The 19,739-nt window shown below is 42.7% G+C and overlaps 2 protein-coding genes across 6 annotated transcripts in view; one reads left to right on the forward strand and one right to left on the reverse strand.

Moving 5' to 3' along the window:
• Positions 1-19,618, reverse strand: part of LOC138949351 (negative elongation factor B-like) — a 23,501-nt gene extending 3,883 nt beyond the window's left edge. For 2 of the 4 annotated variants that reach the window (XR_011450248.1, XM_070321143.1), the window contains exons 1-9: positions 19,496-19,618; positions 12,712-13,263; positions 12,054-12,253; positions 11,051-11,302; positions 8,964-9,146; positions 7,687-7,789; positions 3,203-3,298; positions 2,306-2,494; positions 1,079-1,258 (exon numbers count right to left, since the gene is read on the reverse strand). Coding sequence is in view for 2 of the 4 variants with exons in the window: in XM_070321143.1 (XP_070177244.1) it covers positions 1,079-1,258; positions 2,306-2,494; positions 3,203-3,298; positions 7,687-7,789; positions 8,964-9,146; positions 11,051-11,302; positions 12,054-12,253; positions 12,712-12,963 (1,455 nt within the window). In the remaining 2 variants the exon portion in view is untranslated. Of the gene's footprint in view, positions 1-1,078; positions 1,259-2,305; positions 2,495-3,202; positions 7,586-7,686; positions 7,790-8,963; positions 9,147-11,050; positions 11,303-12,053; positions 12,254-12,711; positions 13,264-18,022; positions 18,084-19,495 lie in introns of those variants that run through there. The other 2 variants (XM_070321144.1, XR_011450247.1) reach the window with 2 other exon arrangements.
• LOC138949352 (deoxyribonuclease-2-alpha-like) overlaps positions 16,857-19,739 on the forward strand; it is a 36,956-nt gene continuing 34,073 nt past the window's right edge. Inside the window, exon 1 of one of the 2 annotated variants that reach the window (XM_070321146.1) lies at positions 16,857-17,015. The gene's annotated coding sequence lies outside the window, so the exon portion shown is untranslated. The remainder of the gene's footprint in view (positions 17,016-19,739) is intronic. The other variant, XM_070321145.1, reaches the window with a different exon arrangement.

The following is a 19,739-nucleotide window of genomic DNA, read 5'->3' on the forward strand; positions in this document are numbered from 1 at the left end:
TCAATCCCCGCGAGAAGGAAATCGCTCATCTTCCACGTGTAAAAAGCAGTGAAATTAACACGCCAGAATAACGCGGTAGCGTATTGTGCTAAGCAGGAAAGCGCGCTTTTCTGTATTCTTGTTAACTTTCGGAGCTTGTTTTGAATACAACCTATCATATCTATATGTTTTTGGAATCAGGAAATGATAAAGAATAAGATGAAATCATTTTTGGATCGATTTCTTAACTTTTTATCGTAAGACTAATTAATCTATTTTCGTTAATTGTGATCACATTTTAAGAGTAACCATGACATATGTATATATTTTTAGATTCAGAATATGATGAAGAATACGATGCAATCAATTTGCAAAAAATCGATTTTAATGACAACTTTAATGAGCAAACTCATTAATTTATTTTTAAGCCTCCAAGCTGAAATACAATACCAAAGTCCGGGCTTCGTCGAAGATTACTTGACCAAAATTTCAACCAATTTGGTTGAAAAATGAGAGCGTGACAGTGCCGCCTCAACTTTCACGAAAAGCCGGATATGACGTCATCAAAGCTATTTATCAAAAAAATGAAAAAAACGTCTGGAGATACCATACTCAGGATCTCTCATGTCAAGTTTCATAAAGATCGGTCCAGTAGTTTTCCCTGAATCGCTCTACACACACACACACACACAGACACACAGACACACATACACCACGACCCTCGTCTCGATTCCCCCCTCTAAGTTAAAACATTTAGTGAAAACTTGACTAAATGTAAAAAGAGAACAATTTCTACAGAAGGTCTCAAAGCTTCAACAATTATTATCCAAACCGCTTTAGGATCTGTAATACCATTATATATGGTGGATATAAAGAACAATAATCTGAATATTACACAGTAAAAAGAATCCCCCCTCCAAAAATGTAAGACCCCCAATTTTCAGACTTCCCACGTTTAAAGACGCTTCTTTCACAGATTTTCTGTTCAAAGCATCTGTAATTTTTAACATGCAAGTTAAAGCTTCCTCTCTTTTGCATCCCAATTTTCTCACATTTTTCAAGATCGTGAAAGGAGCTTTACTGTACAAATCTGACATACCAGAAAGAAGTCATCAAAAATGGCGGTGCAAAACTCGTCGGAGGCAAAGTCGTCCCCAAAGGGGATGAGATAGGAGACGAGAGAGTGGAGGTAGGTGTCCTCGTAGGCCCGGTCGTTCTCGCAGTGGATCAGCGTGGGGAGCACCACCACCACTGCCGGCTTGTCCTTCTGTCGCGCCGCCTGCACAACGCAAATACAACACATAAATTATGCCATTTTGTGATACAGGCTCTCTTGACAAAAAACCCACACTCACCTCCAGTATACTATGAGTAAAGAGTGCAAACAAAGTGTACGGGCGAAAAGAGGTGATGCCCATATTTATGTAGACAATATTCATTGTTGTTCTAAATGTTGTGTTACGCAGAAATTTGACCGGGTCCCAAAATGCTGTTCTGTCGAGGCATCGTGTAATGGAATACCCGACACAGAAAACCACACCTGGGTACATAATGACAATGTGTTGGAACTACCTTGTAGCAGGCATGGGAATTGTCCGTGAAATCGCGGATTTCCGCAAAAAGGAAATTACGTTTCAGTGAAAATAAAAAATTGTCCGCGGCAAAAAAAAGGTAAATTAAATTATATGTATACTATTGTCTCTCTAGCCATTATTTGCTTACACGAGAACTATCAAAATATTGGTCTAAAATGCTGAAATTCGTTTGCCTTCTGGGGGGCGAAACGAGAACTATCAAAATATTGATCTAAAATGCAAAAATTCGTTTTCCTTCTGGGGGGCTTTGCCCCCCTGGTCCCCCCAACGGGCTCTACTCCTGTACCCCGCCGGGGCCAAGGCGGCCCCTGGACCTCAGCCTATTTTCAGAGTTTTTTCTATTTTGGAATTCCCATGCCTGTGTAGAGACACGTTCTTTGTACACATGACTGCGACACAAACATATGTATTGTTTCGTTTGCTGTTAATTGCATCTTCATTCTTAAAACTGGATAGGAGGTGTCAAGCATTTTGTTCCTCGACTGAATAAAACTTTTTTCTCTCCATTTATTTACATAATGACAAACATTTTCACACACAAAAACTGAATGCAATTTCATTCTGTCATGATCGTGGAAACATACATGCTTTTAACAATGTAAATGGTTGGTTATTGAACGTGTGACTTTGGGAGGGGGGGGGGGGGGGGGGGGGGGGGGGGGCCAAAAGGCTGGTTTCACAGTATACATTCCTTAGACTCTCCTGATTACTGAGGTGAGTGAACAACTGACCTGCAGCACGTAATACATGGCCACCATGCTGGCGATGGGGTTCTGCTTGATGAAGATGGCGTAGAGTTCTGACGGAAGAGGCGGAGGCTTGACCGCAATGTCCGGCATCTTGGTTGTCACCGCTCGCGTCTGGTCGTCCGCCATCATACCCACCACGGTCGGCAGGTACTTGGTGAACAAGTGGGGATCCTGAAGGGTGGACAAGTTGTGGAGAATTTAAAATGTGTGCTATTTTCTATTTTAATGCTGTTCTGGTTTTGCTTTAATCAGCATCATGCATACACCCCCTCCACCACTCCAATTGAAATGTAGGGGAAAATGTGGATATTTCTGTGGTGCACTCTTTTTAAGGCAAAGCGGTTTTCTTGGCTCAAGTTCACTGGATTTTCTCTTTCGGATTTCTGACTAACTGTCAGAAAATCCAGTGAACTTGAGCCAAGAAAACCGCTTTGCCTTAAAAAGACCAAGTTATTGATGCACAAACAGTGTAATGCCTTGACTCTTGATGTTGATCGTTTTTGTGCAGTCTAGCAGTCACAACAGCACACTTGCACGTAACCAGGCCCATGTGTTGGAAATCCAAGAGGATCCCAGAGTGTTGACAAGGTGTGGCTTACAATGAGGCTGATCTTCCTCGAGCTTGCCTAATGCTACCTCAGAACCAGCAAAATACATTCCTTCATTTCAAGTGATGACAGGTCAGATTAACAGAGAAAGGAACAACAGAAGGTGTCCTTTGTTGCAAAGGTGTCCTGTCATTAAGGAGACATGACATTGCAGGTACCCCTGGGCTGTTTTCATGATTATGACCAGTATCATGCACCCACCCACACCCTCACTCCCATCCTGATCACACAACAAGAGTTAGTAGCAGATAACCAGAAGATTAAGACGTACCAGTTTTGGTTCCTTGTACACACCACTGTCGATCAAGTCCCACGCCCCGAGACCCAGAGCTACCATCCTCACCAGCAGCTGTAGGTCTGAGTTCTCCTCAAATACACATTGCAAACACATCAATAGACAGGCACGATGGCCAAGTGGTTAACATCTTAGTCTTCTGTGGTTAACATCTTAGTCTTCTGTGGGTAACATCTTAGTCTTCTGTGGTTAACATGTTAGTCTTCTGTGTTGAAGGTTTGGGGTTCAAGCTGCGTGTTGTTCTTGTTTGTTAACCCTTCTAGCGCTCTATTACTCTGCCTTTGTTTCAGTGCCATGGGCTGGGTTTATTCCAGACTCAGCATGTCTGAGGTTGGGTGGTGTGGAGAAATGCTTTCTAGCATCCCCATTCTTATCTGTTTCTACTAATGTTATATATCATTGGAAAGAGGAGACTCTGCTCTACAAGTTGATGTGCATGTTTGTATAAAAACTGGATTCTGCATTTAGTAAACAACGGAAAATAAACAAAATATTGTAAACAAACAACAACAAAATGAAAACAGTACTCACTTTTCTTGAATTGTATTCAGCAAAAAACACAATATGCATGATGAGAACACATCTTGATGAAGGGAACAACACAACACACTGTGACAGTCATTGAGTCCTTTTTTTCACTGTTTTGTCCTCATGAATCAGCAGGTAAGTCCAGGTAAGTTTTTCCACACCAGTTGTGAAAATGTTCTCCACATATGACCCACAATAAAGTTGTACACACATTATGTCCTTACATTTTAGCACACACACTGCACAAATTGTTTTCAGTCATAATCAGTGTCAAGTGTCACCAAATTCCAGGTATAGCACAGGTAAGTCTGCCAGGTAAGATGATGACAGACTATCACTTACTCCTGAGGAGCTTCCTGAGCATCTTTCCACTCCAGATACTTCTTTTGATAGTCTGTGAAAGAGTGGTAGATCTTGAAACAGGGAGTGACACAAAGAGTTTGTCTGCAGGTGTCACACTGGTAGGTAGACTCCCTGCCACACCTCTTCCTCTTCTGTCCCGGCTGAACTCTGCTCCTCTCTGCTGGCTCACAAACTACACACGCCCTAGCAATCCTGTCTTTCCTCCCGGTTCCCACAATTTTCTCTGGCATGTGGCCCCTTGCCTGAAGTCTGATGATGTTGTCCGCAGATGGCCGTCCAGCTCTTTTCCGTCCATTCATGCCAGGTACGTCCTCAGGTCGGACAGATTTTATCATGCTCTGAACAAGTTTCTTCCGGAACTGTCGGTGTAACAACGGGGGTTGATCTCTAGTGCAGTCTTTGTACATCAAGTAAGAGTTCAATACTGACAAACTGATGACATGGAAAATTACACGCTTCCACCACTTCAATGTACGAAAGTTGAAAGTCGCGTAGCTGACCATTTGATCACTACGATCAACGCCGCCCATGTGGGAGTTGTAGTTTACGACCACTTCTGGCTTTGTGATTGGAGTGTTGGTTCTTGGATCAGTTTTGCCGGTCGCTTTTTGGGCTGATGTGTCCACTGTTGATAGGAGATGTACTACTTTCCTGTCCTTGTATTTCATCAACATCATGTTGGCATTGTGCACTGTTGATAGGAGATGTACTACTTTCCTGTCGTTGTATTTCATCAACATCATGTTGGCATTGTGCACTGTTGATAGGAGATGTACTACTTTCCTGTCGTTGTATTTCATCAACATCATGTTGGCATTGTGCACTGTTGATAGGAGATGTACTACTTTCCTGTCGTATTTCATCAACATCATGTTGGCATTGTGCACTGTTGATAGGAGATGTACTACTTTCCTGTCGTTGTATTTCATCAACATCATGTTGGCATTGTGCACTGTTGATAGGAGATGTACTACTTTCCTGTCGTTGTATTTCATCAACATCATGTTGGCATTGTGCACTGTTGATAGGAGATGTACTACTTTCCTGTCGTTGTATTTCATCAACATCATGTTGGCATTGTGCACTGTTGATAGGAGATGTACTACTTTCCTGTCGTTGTATTTCATCAACATCATGTTGGCATTGTGCACTGTTGATAGGAGATGTACTACTTTCCTGTCGTTGTATTTCATCAACATCATGTTGGCATTGTGCACTGTTGATAGGAGATGTACTACTTTCCTGTCGTTGTATTTCATCAACATCATGTTGGCATTGTGCACTGTTGATAGGAGATGTACTACTTTCCTGTCGTTGTATTTCATCAACATCATGTTGGCATTGTGCACTGTTGATAGGAGATGTACTACTTTCCTGTCGTATTTCATCAACATCATGTTGGCATTGTGCACTGTTGATAGGAGATGTACTACTTTCCTGTCGTTGTATTTCATCAACATCATGTTGGCATTGTGCACTGTTGATAGGAGATGTACTACTTTCCTGTCGTTGTATTTCATCAACATCATGTTGGCATTGTGCACTGTTGATAGGAGATGTACTACTTTCCTGTCGTTGTATTTCATCAACATCATGTTGGCATTGTGCACTGTTGATAGGAGATGTACTACTTTCCTGTCGTTGTATTTCATCAACATCATGTTGGCATTGTGCACTGTTGATAGGAGATGTACTACTTTCCTGTCGTTGTATTTCATCAACATCATGTTGGCATTGTGCACTGTTGATAGGAGATGTACTACTTTCCTGTCGTTGTATTTCATCAACATCATGTTGGCATTGTGCACTGTTGATAGGAGATGTACTACTTTCCTGTCGTTGTATTTCATCAACATCATGTTGGCATTGTGCACTGTTGATAGGAGATGTACTACTTTCCTGTCGTTGTATTTCATCAACATCATGTTGGCATTGTGCACTGTTGATAGGAGATGTACTACTTTCCTGTCGTTGTATTTCATCAACATCATGTTGGCATTGTGCACTGTAAAGGTCTCCCCCTTCTCCTTCATTTTCTTGTCCTTGACAACCTGGGGGACACCTTTTCTGTTGGCACGAAGTGTCCCCGAAGCCCCCACACCCGAAAGCCACAAATCCCAATACAATATGGGACTGCTGTAGTAATTGTCCATGTACAAAACATATCCTTGCCCAAAATACCCCCCCAACATATGCATAACAAGATCATAGGTTGCTCCATTCGTTGACACAGGTGTGGTTGATTTACCTGTGTACAGCTTGAACTTCACACAATAGCCGTTGGTTGCGTCACACACCATGTAGGCTTTGATCCCATACTTTTTTGGTTTGTCAGGGTTGTAGACTCTAAAGGAAAGGTGACCCCTCCATGGCACCATTCCCTCATCAAGTGACAGCTCTCGATGTGGGGTGTACAGGGTGGCGAATCGGGTTATCAGGTTAGTGTAGAGAGTCCCCAGTTTGAAGAGGGGGTTGTGGCCAGGTAGTCCGCGACGAATGATGTTTTGGTTGTTGGCAAGATGAAAAAAACTCATGAGTAAATAAGCTCTGTCGCGGGTCATAATCTTTCTGAAGAAGGGTGTCTCCGTGACTTCGTCTGTTGTCCAGTACTCTGAAAAGTCGAGTTGAACAACCATCCCCATCGCAATAGTCATGGCAACAAACACTTTCATTTCCTGCCATGTCGTCTGCACCCAGGAACGAAATCTCGAGTGCTCCTTCAGCTGGGCAGTGGCGAGATAATTTGCTGCATATCGATTTGTTTCTTCAGCTATCGACTTGTAATCATCCTCAGTGATGAACAAATCAAACATCTCAGCTGGAGTTTTTCTCCTCAGTTCGTCACGATCGACGGTCGGTCCAGGTTCGCCAGTGAATCTGAGTTCCGCAGGTACTCGGTCACCTTCCTCCCAATTATCGGTCGAAAAGTGCATGACACCTTCCTCATCGTTGTCAGGATTGCCAACTAAATCGTCTTCATCAAATCCCATAAACTCTTCGTCGCTGTCATTGTCAAGAAACAGCTCTAGAAACTCTTGATGATCAGGTAGTCTCGCCATTTTAGCGCTCTCTTGTCTCTGGTAAGAACCGCAGAAAACTGTTGGGAAAACGCGGTCTTTTACCTTCTAAACCAATGAAAAAGCGGGTTTCCTGCGATGTGGAGGCCATTTATGTATCCAAGAAGCGGATTGGCTGGCTTGTGGGTCAATATTCAAAGTGGGCATGCTATTTTTAAGTTCGAGAATGACATCACTGGGTTTTCCCGTACCTGTGCGGGAGCCGCACTGACAGAGGAAGGGAAGTAACCCGTACATATGCGGGAGTCGCGCTACCAGGGTTAAGGGTGGAGATTTTTCTGATCTCCCAGGTCAACTAATGTGCACACACACACACACACACACACACTCGCATGTACTCACCTCACTCACTCGCTGGCGCACGCACACACACACACACACACCACACAAACACACACACCCACCCCCCCCACACACACACACGACACTCACCAACCCACCCACACACACATACACTTACTCACCCACCCACACACACCCTGTACAACTCACTCTGGGCAGCGTGTCTGTGTTGATGCAGTGCTGAAGGACCTTCATGGCTGACAGCATGACAGTGTTCATGGCAAAGGGATCACACAGCACCATGGACAGATCCCTGTCAATGACACACCACACCGACTCAACAAACCAAGACGTCTCTTTTTGACCCTCTCTTTCTTCTTCTTCTTCTTCTGCGTTCGTAGGCTGAAACTCCCATGTACACTCGTGTTTTTTTGCACGAGTGGAATTTTACGTGTATGACCGTTTTTTACCCCGCCATTTAGGCAGCCATTCGCCGTTTTCGGAGGAAGCATGCTGGGTATTTTCTTGTTTCTATAACCCACCGAACTCTGACATGGATTACAGGATCTTTTTCGTGCGCACTTGGCCTTGTGCTTGCGTGTACACACGGGGGTGTTCGGACACCGAGGAGAGTCTGCACACAAAGTTGACTCTGAGAAATAAATCTCTCGCCGAACGTGGGGACAAACTCACGCTGACAGCGGCCAACTGGATACAAATCCAGCGCGCTACCGACTGAGCTACATCCCCGCCCCACCCTCTCTTTCTAAAGGCTGTCCTTAATTGAACCTGAAGTTGACTTCGCAAAGACTGCGCAAAGTCTTTTTACCAAAAGTGTAATGCTATAGATTCGTGCAGCAAGCTTCGCGAAGTATACTATGCCCAATTAAGGACAGGCTGAAGTCAAATCTCTCATGTCAAAGGAGAAACCAAGTTCAAGAAGACATTGACACAATGCAAAATAAGGCATCACTTAAACATTCTGTCACATCTTCTGCACGTCTCCCAGGAACTGACAAAGAATATTGAGAACGAACTTTGTCTTGGTGACTTCGTCTTATCAGCAGTAGATAATGATTTGTAAGGTCATCGCCAGGCTGTTCATGTATCGGTATCGTACATCTTTAAGTTTAAGTGTTTTTGCGCGAGTGGATTTTTACGTGTATGACCGTTTTTACCCCGCCATTTAGGCAGTCATACGCCGATTTTGGGGGAGGCATGCTGGGAATTTTCATGTTTCTATAAGTTATAACCCATCGAACTCTGACATGGATTACAGGATCTTTTCCGTGTGCACTTGTTCTTGCGTGTACACACGAAGGGGGTTAAGCCACTAGCAGGTCTGCACATAAGTTGACCTGGGATATCGGAAAAATCTCCACTCTTGACCTACCAGGCGGCAGTGACCGGGATTCGAACTCACGACCTCCCGATCAGGAGGCCGACGTCTTACCACCACGCCACTGTTCAAGATCTAACACCCTTACCCGAGAACATTCTCCTGTCCCTTTCTAATGCCATCCAGAAAGCCCTGCAGCTCTCGTGCACGGTTGGGGTTGATGTTCTTCTCCCGCACGCAGGCATCCACACACCACGCGAACTTGTGGCAGGGGTCCACCGAACAAATCTCGTTGATTTCCTGGTCGTGGATCGCCATCAGAATTTCCACCCTGCAAGGGTATAAAGTTGAATGTAAGATTATAAATACATGGATTCGTAAAATTGTATACAATTCAAATGAAATTAAAATGGTTTCTGAAAAAAACTGTCTAATTTATCAATTGAACAGTGGATTTCCCCTCTTTGAGTCATGTGATGTCAGAGAATTCTAAGGAAAATCCATTGATACACTGACGCGGTCTCAGGTCTAGATCTGTGACTGTGTAAAATGTCATATTTTGGTCACAAATGCAAATAACATATTTGAAATGTAATAACTAATATTCAAACACACGTGTAGTCATAGTTCAGGTACGAAGGTGATGACAACAGCTTCTGCGTTTTATCAGAGCAAACAGCCCTGGTTCTGAGGCATGTATCTGAACATGAAGAGATCAGAAAAGTGTGAGCACTTCCACAAAACACTCCCCAAAAATTGTACCTGTTAGCAGGTGATCTAGGGGGGAGGGGGGTGTTTCATGGGTCCCGGAAGCCCCCTCACCCTTCCTTACCTTGCAAATGTCCATTTTTTTTCTCAAGAAGAGACCTCAAATACCCCTTTCAACAGCACCTGGGTCCGACCAGGCCACTCACTCTCATACACTGGGTCCAGCCTTCGTTAGCCATCTTTGCAGACCAAACAATTATATGAAGCATACATTCATATTTGATACACTTTTTAAGACCATTGCAGACCTGTTTACCTAATTGGAACAGTTGGTGTATTTTCCACAGAGACTTAGTGTATTTCCAAAATATTGAGTGTATTTTCTTACCAAGTAGAGGAGTTTCTTAATCATGTCTTTCTTTCTTTCTTTATTCAGGCCTTGACATTAACTTTTCTGACAACTTGCCAGTACACATCAAAACTACTTGCCCCATTTTTTTTTTTTTTTACTTGCCACAATAAACTAAATAGAGAATGAGATATAAAACAATAAAACGGAGTAACGCAAACAGTAACACACTGACTCTTTTGCTCAAAGATGTTTTGCAAGCATTTCTTTCTTTCAACAAGTGAAGGTATTTATTTATTATCAATGCTTAACGACTACGTTGGTCTTCTTGCTCTCTCTCCCTCTTCCCACCACCTTTGAACAGCAAGAGCTGAGTTGTAGCCATCAGGTTCTGGCCCTTCAATGCTCAAGTACATGAGCATGGACAGAGTCTCTGTGTTCAGGCTTGAACGCCAGTCACTCATAACACGTTTCATGCACAAGAAAACTCTCTCACAGCTAGCGGTGGACATGGGCAACGTTAAAATCCTTACCTTGCAGAACATCAGACACTTTTCGTGGTCGTATTTTACCCACGGGAATTCCGTAAGCCAAGATGAGAGGAATTTCCGGTCACGACAGGCCTCGAATGCCTTCTTCTGGGATTTTCGTTTCGAATCATCGTCTGTGTCATCTACACGGCGCTTTGAAGTTGTTAAAAAGGAAAACATCGACGACTGCGAAGCCATTTTGAACTGTGCTTCTCAGTTTTCAGATTTTCACTGATATATTGTCACTTGCCCCGTCGGGCAGCTGGTCATAAGGTTTACTTGCCCGACAGGTTCAAACGCTTGCCCCGGGCTGTCGGGCATTCGTTATTGTCGAGCCCTGTTATTTGGTGTTTAACGTCGTTTTCAACCACGAAGGTTATATCGCGACATTCTTAATCATGTGACCGATGTAAAACTGTTAGCAGTGAAATCCCAATACAACGTTTGTCGCACTATCACTGATGATAAAACTGTAAGAATATGACATTGGAAATCGTCGTATTTTCAAATCAACCAACGTATTTATCGTATTCTTGGAAACTTGGCGTACAAAATACGGCGAAATCGTATGAGTAAACAGGTCTGCCATTGGCATTGTTTCAATAGTTCATAAAAGTTCACATTTTTTTTCAACATTGCCGAATTTACCTGAGCGTACAGTAGTGGATGTTCCGCTTGCGAAGAAACAGCGTGCGGAGAAAGCTGACCACCATGTCGTACAACTTGACGTTACGGCCGATCATGTACACCAGCTTGGTCACTATGTTCCCCTGACGTCTGCTCTTGGGTGTAGGCAAAAAGAAAGACAAGCCAGAGTGTTCGTGGCTGAACAAGGCACGTTCCTTCTCCAGTACGAACTCTGTGATCAGCGGTGAGCAAGCATCCGCAAACAGGTTGGGTCTGAAAATCAACGGTGAAGGTTGAGAATGTTTAAAATCACACACACACTTACGTCACCCCGACACACACACTTACGTCACCCCGACACACACACTTACATCACCCCGACACACACACTTACGTCACCCCGACACACACAAGTTTCAAGAACATGCATCTGTACCAAAGGATGTATATTATATCATTGTACAGTCCATACCATTAGATCACATGGTGCTGACTTTTTGCAAGTACATGTATAGCTTGATCATTTTTACATCCTAAATGGTTTTCTCTTCTTCTTCGTTCATGGGCTGAAACTCCCACGTTCACTCATGTTTTTGCACGAGTGGGTTTTTAGGTGTATGGCCGTTATTACCCCGCCATTCAGGCAGCATACGCCGATTTCGGGGGAAGCATGCTGGGTATTTTTGTGTTTCTGTAAATGGTTTGAAGATCAAGAAATCATTTCTTATGTCAAGAATTCCAGTTTCCCTGGTGAGAAGTTTAATCCCCGGAGTCACACACTCTCTCTCTGTCTCTCTGTCATGCTAGCCTAGTTCTGCCAGATCTGTCTAGCTAGCAAATAATCAGCCAAGACCTACCCTCACCCTCTCTCTGCCATGCTAATTACCTATCCTGCCAGATCTGTCGCTTGGCGGGCACGGCAGCGTCCTTGAAGAGCTCCTCGTCGGTGAGAATCTTGTCTAGGTACTGCTTACACTATTACACTCCCTCACCCTCACTCATACCCTCTCTCTGCCACGCTAACCTGTCTTGCCAGATCTGTCGCTTTGCGGGCACAGCGGCATCCTTGAAGAGCTCCTCGTCGGTGAGAATCTTGTCCAGGTACTGCTTGTTGATGTGGGGCAGGTGTTCCAGCATGCTCAGCACCACCGGCCGCACGTACGGCGACTTCACCACCGGGAAACTCTTCTCCAGCAGGTCCTCCAGGATCTTCAGGTCCTCCACCTGATCAGTGGATGTTTCGTTTCGTTAATAATTAATGCATAGCCCTTAGATCAAGACTGGGTTTTACAAACAAACACATATATATATATATATTGTAACAGGGTTGCCTCGAAATGTCAAAGGTATATTGAGTGTTATTCTAAGATATGATAAACAAAGGGAAGTAAGCGGTCTAAACATTAACACTACAAACATTAACCCACCTTCCCTGTAGAGGCCAGCTCTAAACATTAACACTACAAACATTAACCCACCTTCCCTGTAGAGGCCAGCTCTAAACATTAACACTACAAACATAAACCCACCTTCCCTGTAGAGGCCAACTCTAAACATTAACACTACAAACATTAACCCACCTTCCCTGTAGAGGCCAGCTCTAAACATTAACACTACAAACATTAACCCACCTTCCCTGTAGAGGCCAGCTCTAAACATTAACACTACAAACATTAACCCACCTTCCCTGTAGAGGCCAACTCTTCCACACGCTTCAGCATCCTGCTACGCATTTCCTCGAGAGTTGACAGATGGAAGTCGAGCCGGTTGATGCCAAACAGGTCGAGGAAGGGCAAGGCCGATTTCAGAGACGGCAGCAGAATGCCGTTCTGGTTCTGGAACTCAGTGATGGCCTTCTTGGGGTCGGCACAAATAGTCAGGGCCTCTGCCAGTTGTGCCGTTCCCGGGATGCCGAGTTCCTCCAGTCCTGACATGATTGATGCTGGCTGAGGCTAACTCGGTTACTGTTCTTTGACTCAGTTTTACTGAGCAAAATGCTTAAGCAGTTAAGGTGGTGCAAGTTTTTGTACAAGAGGACTCCTAAACCATCTGAAAACTACAGGCATCACTTCTAACAAAATATTTCTTTAAGCACTGGAATCAAAATACCAGTTTGACTTTAGAGGTCATCAGTTAATCATGCCATTCTTAACTCCTTGTTTTCAGGCGTTGAAGAAAGTTCTCCTTTCCTTTGCTCATCGTTCATGGTGGTGCACAACCTACCAGAATAAAATCTGAAACAAAGCGAAAATAGAAAGTTTCATTGCCAACCATCTAAGGGTTCCGTTAACAAAATATTTACAGTGTGTGTGTGCGCGTGCATGCGTGTGTGTGTTATATTTCTATTTGTCTTTGTGCATGTGTCTAAATCTCTTTTGTTTTGATTCTAAATCTTACTACAGTGGTACCTCTGCCTACCCCTTGCTTACCCCTCCCCATTTTCTGATTCCCTACCCAGGGATGGCCAAATCGTCCGCCCGGTTGCCTGTAAAAAATCCCTCCGGGCTAGTAGAAACCGCCTGGCAACTCACCCGGCTGGGCAATGAAAATTCTGGTCAAATGCGACCCTTTTGGTTGTAATATCGGATTTTAAAGCCATATAAACACTGCAAATCAACTGTGGTATGTACTCCGCCAGCGAAATTTCTGCCGGGCTAGTGACTTTCTTGAAGTTACTCGCCCGGCTGGAGAGTTAAAATTTTGAGATTTGGCCATCCCTGCTAACCCAACCCACTTCAATGCATTCCACAGTGCTTCAACTGTATTCTCATGTCAGCAAAGCAAGACGGGTGCACTTGCGCCCACCACTCAATGCCTTACACAGGCAGACCTGTTTACCCCCATAAGTGTTTTGGAGTAATGCTCAGCCCCAAAAATAGTAATCCTGGCACAAAAATAGTAATCATCCAGCATTCGTCGCCAATTACAACGCACATGACAACTGTGTCCGTGAAACGCAATCATGCACATATATCCATCATTCACAAACAAAACACATCAGTCAGTTTTTGTAGTCATCATAATTTCAAAGAAGATCACATCAAAAGCACATGCATCACTGATTCTTTTTCTTTTGCTCGTAGTAGGCCTTTTTCAGTGTGTCAAGCGCTTCTCTACTGTACTTGCGCTTGCCGAATGAGTGAGGGCGAGACTTCACCACTAGAATAAGGCTCTCCAGCGTCTCATCAGACAGACATGATCTCTGGTCAGTCCTGTGCTTTTTCACCCCATTTTGAAAAAAACAATGCCAAACATTTTTTAATTTATGAAAATCGTAGTCTTGACACGGATAGCGGAATGGCGTATTTTTTGCAGAAAATCGTAATAAATTACGCCAAAATCGTAAGGGTAAACAGGTCTGCACAGTGCTTCAACTGTATTCTCACGTCAGCAAAGCAAGACAGGGGCACTTGTCCCCACCTCTCAATGCCTTACATTTTCTTTCCTGTTGAAAGATCCTTCAAGTTCAAGGAAAAAATATGTCCGCTTCAATCAATATTTCATTGTTAATAATAGCTTGGAAGCAAAAGTCTGAACAATAGACCCCTTATCAGCACAGGCACCTGACTTGAAAGGCACAGGACTTCCTTTGAAAAGTGTCCTGTCTCAGATCCTGCCAGGATGTCACATCAGATAAGACAATCCCTGCAATATGGTGTACGGAAGTTGATTTTGTTGAACATTTTTTTTTATGAGTGCATACCAGTAAAGTTGTTTTGGACGAAGATAGAAAACTGGATAGAGGAAAAGGCTGGATTAAGGGTTAAGTTTAAGATGCAGGATATAATATTTGGTTATCAAGACACAAGTTGTTGTAAAAAGATGAGAAATTTTGTAAATCACGTAATATTAATTGGGAAAATGTGTGTTAGTATTTTTAGAAAGACAACTTGTCGGGGATCAGTGTTTGTAATTTTTGAGTTTCAAATATTAAGTAGAAAATTTGATTTGTAAATATAAGGAATATTTCCATTGTAAAGAGAAAATGTCCATGTCTCGTGAGTATGTTGGAGTTAAAAAGAAGAAAAAAGACTAATGAAGAAGGATGCTCACCGCCTATTTACAAGAAAAGAAAAAAAAGGAAAGAAAAAAGAGAAGAAAACAAGGAAGGGTTGAAGCAGCCTGCATGCAACTGAGGTCAAAACAAAAAAAACAACAACAACAAAAAGACAATCCCTGCACTTGGACACACACCAAATATCAGCATCCTGACTGCAGCTTCCTTGTCCAATATTGCTGGCTACATAACAGTACAGAGGAACCTCCTTCTTCAGCCCCCCCCCCCCCACACAGACACACACACACACACACTATTTTAGACTCTCTCGCTTTTAAGACCTTGTTTTCTCAGACTTTTTGTTCATAACCTCTGTAAATTTACCCCCATTTTAAGACTCCCTCCTTTTTAAGACCACATTTTCTCATATTTTTTAAAGTCTTAAAAGGGGGTTCCCCTGTATACAGGTCCCATAACGGTTGCATCAATCAAAATCTGCAAATCTTCTTCCCCTTTTTGTGTCGAGAGAGGGCACAGTTTGAGCTGACGAGGGAGAGCCTTACTTTATAACAGATCGTTCACACAAAGCTGCATAGGAGACACCATGATTTTGTATGGGAGGAAAAGGTTTAACGATTTTGCCAACTGAATGTCATATAGACTTTTAGAAATCAATTCATAAAAAAATCCCAGTCTGAAGAGAAAGCATCAAAGGTTTTGATCGGTTTAAGATTGACATGAGTGCCTTTTTTCTCTCCACGCAGTTCACCTTTCCAATTCCATAGCGACCGCTTTTTCTTGGTCCCTCGGGTGGTCGTATTAAAGACAGGTTCGACTGTTACAAACTCCATCAACAACACTCGCTCATTTCACTTCAACATGAGGAAAAAGCTGGTATCTCAGATACAAGTGCTTGACACAACAAGCTCATTAATTCTTTTTCCTTACAAGTGGATCGTCTTGCAAGTACACCTCGCTCCTCAAGTTGCTTCCTTTTACAATAATAAACCATGCATAGGGCGTCATCGCGAAAGAAAGGAAGCATTTAAAGTTTCAAAATTAGAGGGAATTCTGGGTGGGAAAATCATTTTTGTGAAATGATGTCAGTGCCCTTTAGTGATTGGTCCATGCGTTTCAGTGTCAGGACCATTTTGCTTTCCAAACTGATATAAAGTGAACGGGAGAACAGGGGCAGTTATCAAGCTATAAACCTCAAACAGTGAGGTCAATAGAGCGTAGAGCATACAAACACCAACGGAGCAGCTCAGGAATAAACGAGTCGGTTACGGACCCTCGATGTGCGAGAACTGAAGAGTAACCCTCAAAACAAAAATTTACTTTTTTTTTGGCCCCCAAAGACAGTCAGCCTCATTAGCACTGTCAGTAGCATTCCGGACAGCTAGTCCTGTAGGGTCGAGTTTGAGTCCCGCAGCAAGCAATGAGTTTTTCGTTTTTGTTTTTTTAATCTTTCAATTTTTTCTAAACCCTTTTTATAACTAATAAGTATTGATCATCAAACTGCAGTAGCGAACGAGAAGAAGAAGAAGAGATCAAACTGCAGTGACTAAATCATTCATCTTAAATCTTACAAAGTAGTTCTGTAACACGCAACAATGTTGGTACGATTGCCACATTAGGGAGTTCCTTCCTGTACATTTTTTCCAGAATTCCCTATTCTATTTTTAATAACAATCACCTCGTGGGAAACCACACAGGACGCATCCATGAATCACTGCACGTAAACTGCAGCCAATGGTTGATATTTACTTGCAGATGATCTACTCATGATTTCAGTTACAAACTCTCCAGCCAGTATTAATCTTACTTAATTGTTTGCAAACTTCACAGAGTATTGAAGATACAGGGAAGCTAAATCAGTTTTCCATTTTTTGTCAATACCCTCAGTCAGAAAAAGACTTAAGAGCTCTATTCTCTGGCTGAACAGAAAACAGCACAAGCTCCATCAACATAATCAAGCTAAAACTGAAGGTGAGTCACTTTTTCAATTCTTTTATGTTGTCGTTAAAGCTACTAAATAGCATGATAGTAAATAAACCCCATCGAAGGTCAGCTTATCTCACTGTTATAAATTATATTCACAGTACAGGCTACATACAATTGGCTGGTCTTGCCGGCTGCAGTTATGGGATTTCAGTTTCACCACACTTGACAACTTTGATGGAGTTTTAGGGTGTATTTGTACAGAATGAGACAAAACACACACATACATAGTCAATCAATCAATGACGCTTATATCGCGCATATTCCGTGGGTACAGTTCTAGGCGCTCTGCAGTGATGCCGTGTGAGATGAAATTTTATACGGCCAGTAGATTGCAGCCATTTCGGCGCATATTTACCTTTCACGGCCTATTATTCCAAGTCACACGGGTATAGGTAGACAATTATTAACTGTGCCTAAGCAATTTTGCCAGGAAAGACCCTTTTGTCAATCGTGGGATCTTTAACGTGCACACCCAATGTAGTGTACACGGGGGGAGGGTTCGGACACCGAAGAGAGTCTGCACACAAAGTTGACTCTGAAATAAATTTCCGCCGAACCTGGGATCGAACTCACGCTGACAGCGGCCAACTGAATACAAATCCAGCGCGCTACCAACTGAGCTATATCCCCGCCATATAGTGGTATATAAATGCACACATTCATAGTCATACATTTACACAGTTGTTTACACATACTCACACACGCATCCAGACGCACACATACCAATAACTATAAGGCAAAAAAAAAAAAAAGGTCTGTTTACGGTAACCCGACCGACCCTATTTTTTTCGCGCGACCCTAGACCTTTTTTTGGCATTTGGGGGAGAAAAAAAAAATCTTGTTTTTTTTTTGCAAAATAACATAAAAATATGGTTTTTGGGAGAAAAAAAAAAAAAAAAAAAAAAATCCCGACCTACCGACCCATTTTTTTGGCCTATGTTACCGTAAACAGACCTATTTTTTTTTTGGCCCAACCATTAAATTTCACCAACTTGGAAGAGAACAAAAGATGGGGAACCGTTGGTAGAACGTCTGCCATGTGAATGGTACTTTCTATTATAAGGAAACACACACACACACACAAACATAATTAATTAATTTGGTCATTTCATCGAGGAAAATAACTTTCATAACTATTAACTGTCTTCCCTTATGCTGCATACGCAAGATCAACAGAGTATTTCAACTTGTCTCCCTTCCTGGTTGCACCGACGTTTTCCTTCTCAACCCCATGTAAATAAAACACATCCTCACAGTTCATTCCGTAACTTAAATGGTAACTAAAATGACGTTTTTAGTTTTTATGCTTTCAAGAGCCAGTTCTTCACAATAGACCTTTTTGGTATCTGAGCAGCTCTCGCGAGATATCTGCAAGACACGCTCTTTGATAATGATATGCTTTGAAGTATTGAACGTCACGAGAACTCCGAACCTTGGCTTTTGCAGCTCGTGCGAGATCGATGTACCACATTCTTTGCGATGCTCTGAAGTTTGCGAGAGCTTACGAGAGGTTGGAATACCGATAGTGTCTATGGAATAAGAGGCTTACATTGAGTCGATTGACATGCAGTTATATAGGTAGGATGTCACTCAAGCCAAAACAAACTCCAGACTGAATGCTTCCCGGCAAATTTCATAAGGTACAATTATCTAGAGGGAGAAAAGTATGTCAAGTTCTTGCAAGTGAAGCAGATAATGAGATATGTGATGAAATTCAATAGATTTTACCCAAAATTCGATTAATTAGAAAACGCACCGAGTGGTTACGTCCCTTGAAAGTTGAATGAGAAAAGAAAGATTTGGCGATGAAGCAAATAAAAAATGTTAAGTCAAAAGACAAATTTTCATCACAAATAAGACTCCATGAGTGGAATACGAGGTCCAAAGTTAGATCAGCAGTACTTTGGAGGGGAGGGAAATAGTAAGTATGGAGTTTATGTAAGATAAACAAGGGGTTATGAGGGGTTGCGCTCTCTCGTTTCCGTTGCGATGATAATCTAAGAAGGTTCCTGCAATGGATCGATCCTGATCCTAAACAAGGCCGGCTGATGAGCTACCTATGGCCGCTGGTTTTGCATAAGAATTGTTTTTGGTACAAAAATGAGTGAAACGTGTGTTGGTGGGGGAGAAAAAATATTTCGGCGAAAGAAAATTTCGTGACACCGCACGTCTTACGTTGCATTTGCAGAAGAAAAATGTCCCTGAATTTACAACGCTTAAGTTCAACATAGTCTAACCCAAAAAGCTGCACTTTAGTACTTATGTCTGACTGAATAAAATGGGTTTTCAAAGTTCAGCCAGACACAGCGTCCAGTTTTTACTCTTAGTCTTACTCTTGGAAATGTTCTGGACCAACAAGTTGAACAACAAGCCTGACAGCTGTCTCGGGATCTGTGCGCACAATATTGGATGAAGAGCAAAAGCATGGACAGAGATAGGACAGCGTATAGGCAGAGCTCTCTCACCTTATTATGTCACTATTTTAAATGTATTAGCGCTTCCATTTAGCCAAAGTAGTGTAACAAACAGGCTTTTCTGTCTCGATTTTGCTTGAACTTCCCTGGGATACAGCTAACAGGAAATGCGTCTTTCTACCGAAATGTTCCAATTAAACCAAAATATTTCTAAACAATACCCAAATTAACCTAAAACGGTACCGATTCTTTTTGGGTGGAGCGGCCGGGGTGTTGGGTGATCGTAACATGCATC

The sequence above is a fragment of the Littorina saxatilis genome, linkage group LG15 (genome assembly GCF_037325665.1).
Source record: "Littorina saxatilis isolate snail1 linkage group LG15, US_GU_Lsax_2.0, whole genome shotgun sequence".
NCBI lineage: Eukaryota > Metazoa > Mollusca > Gastropoda > Littorinimorpha > Littorinidae > Littorina > Littorina saxatilis.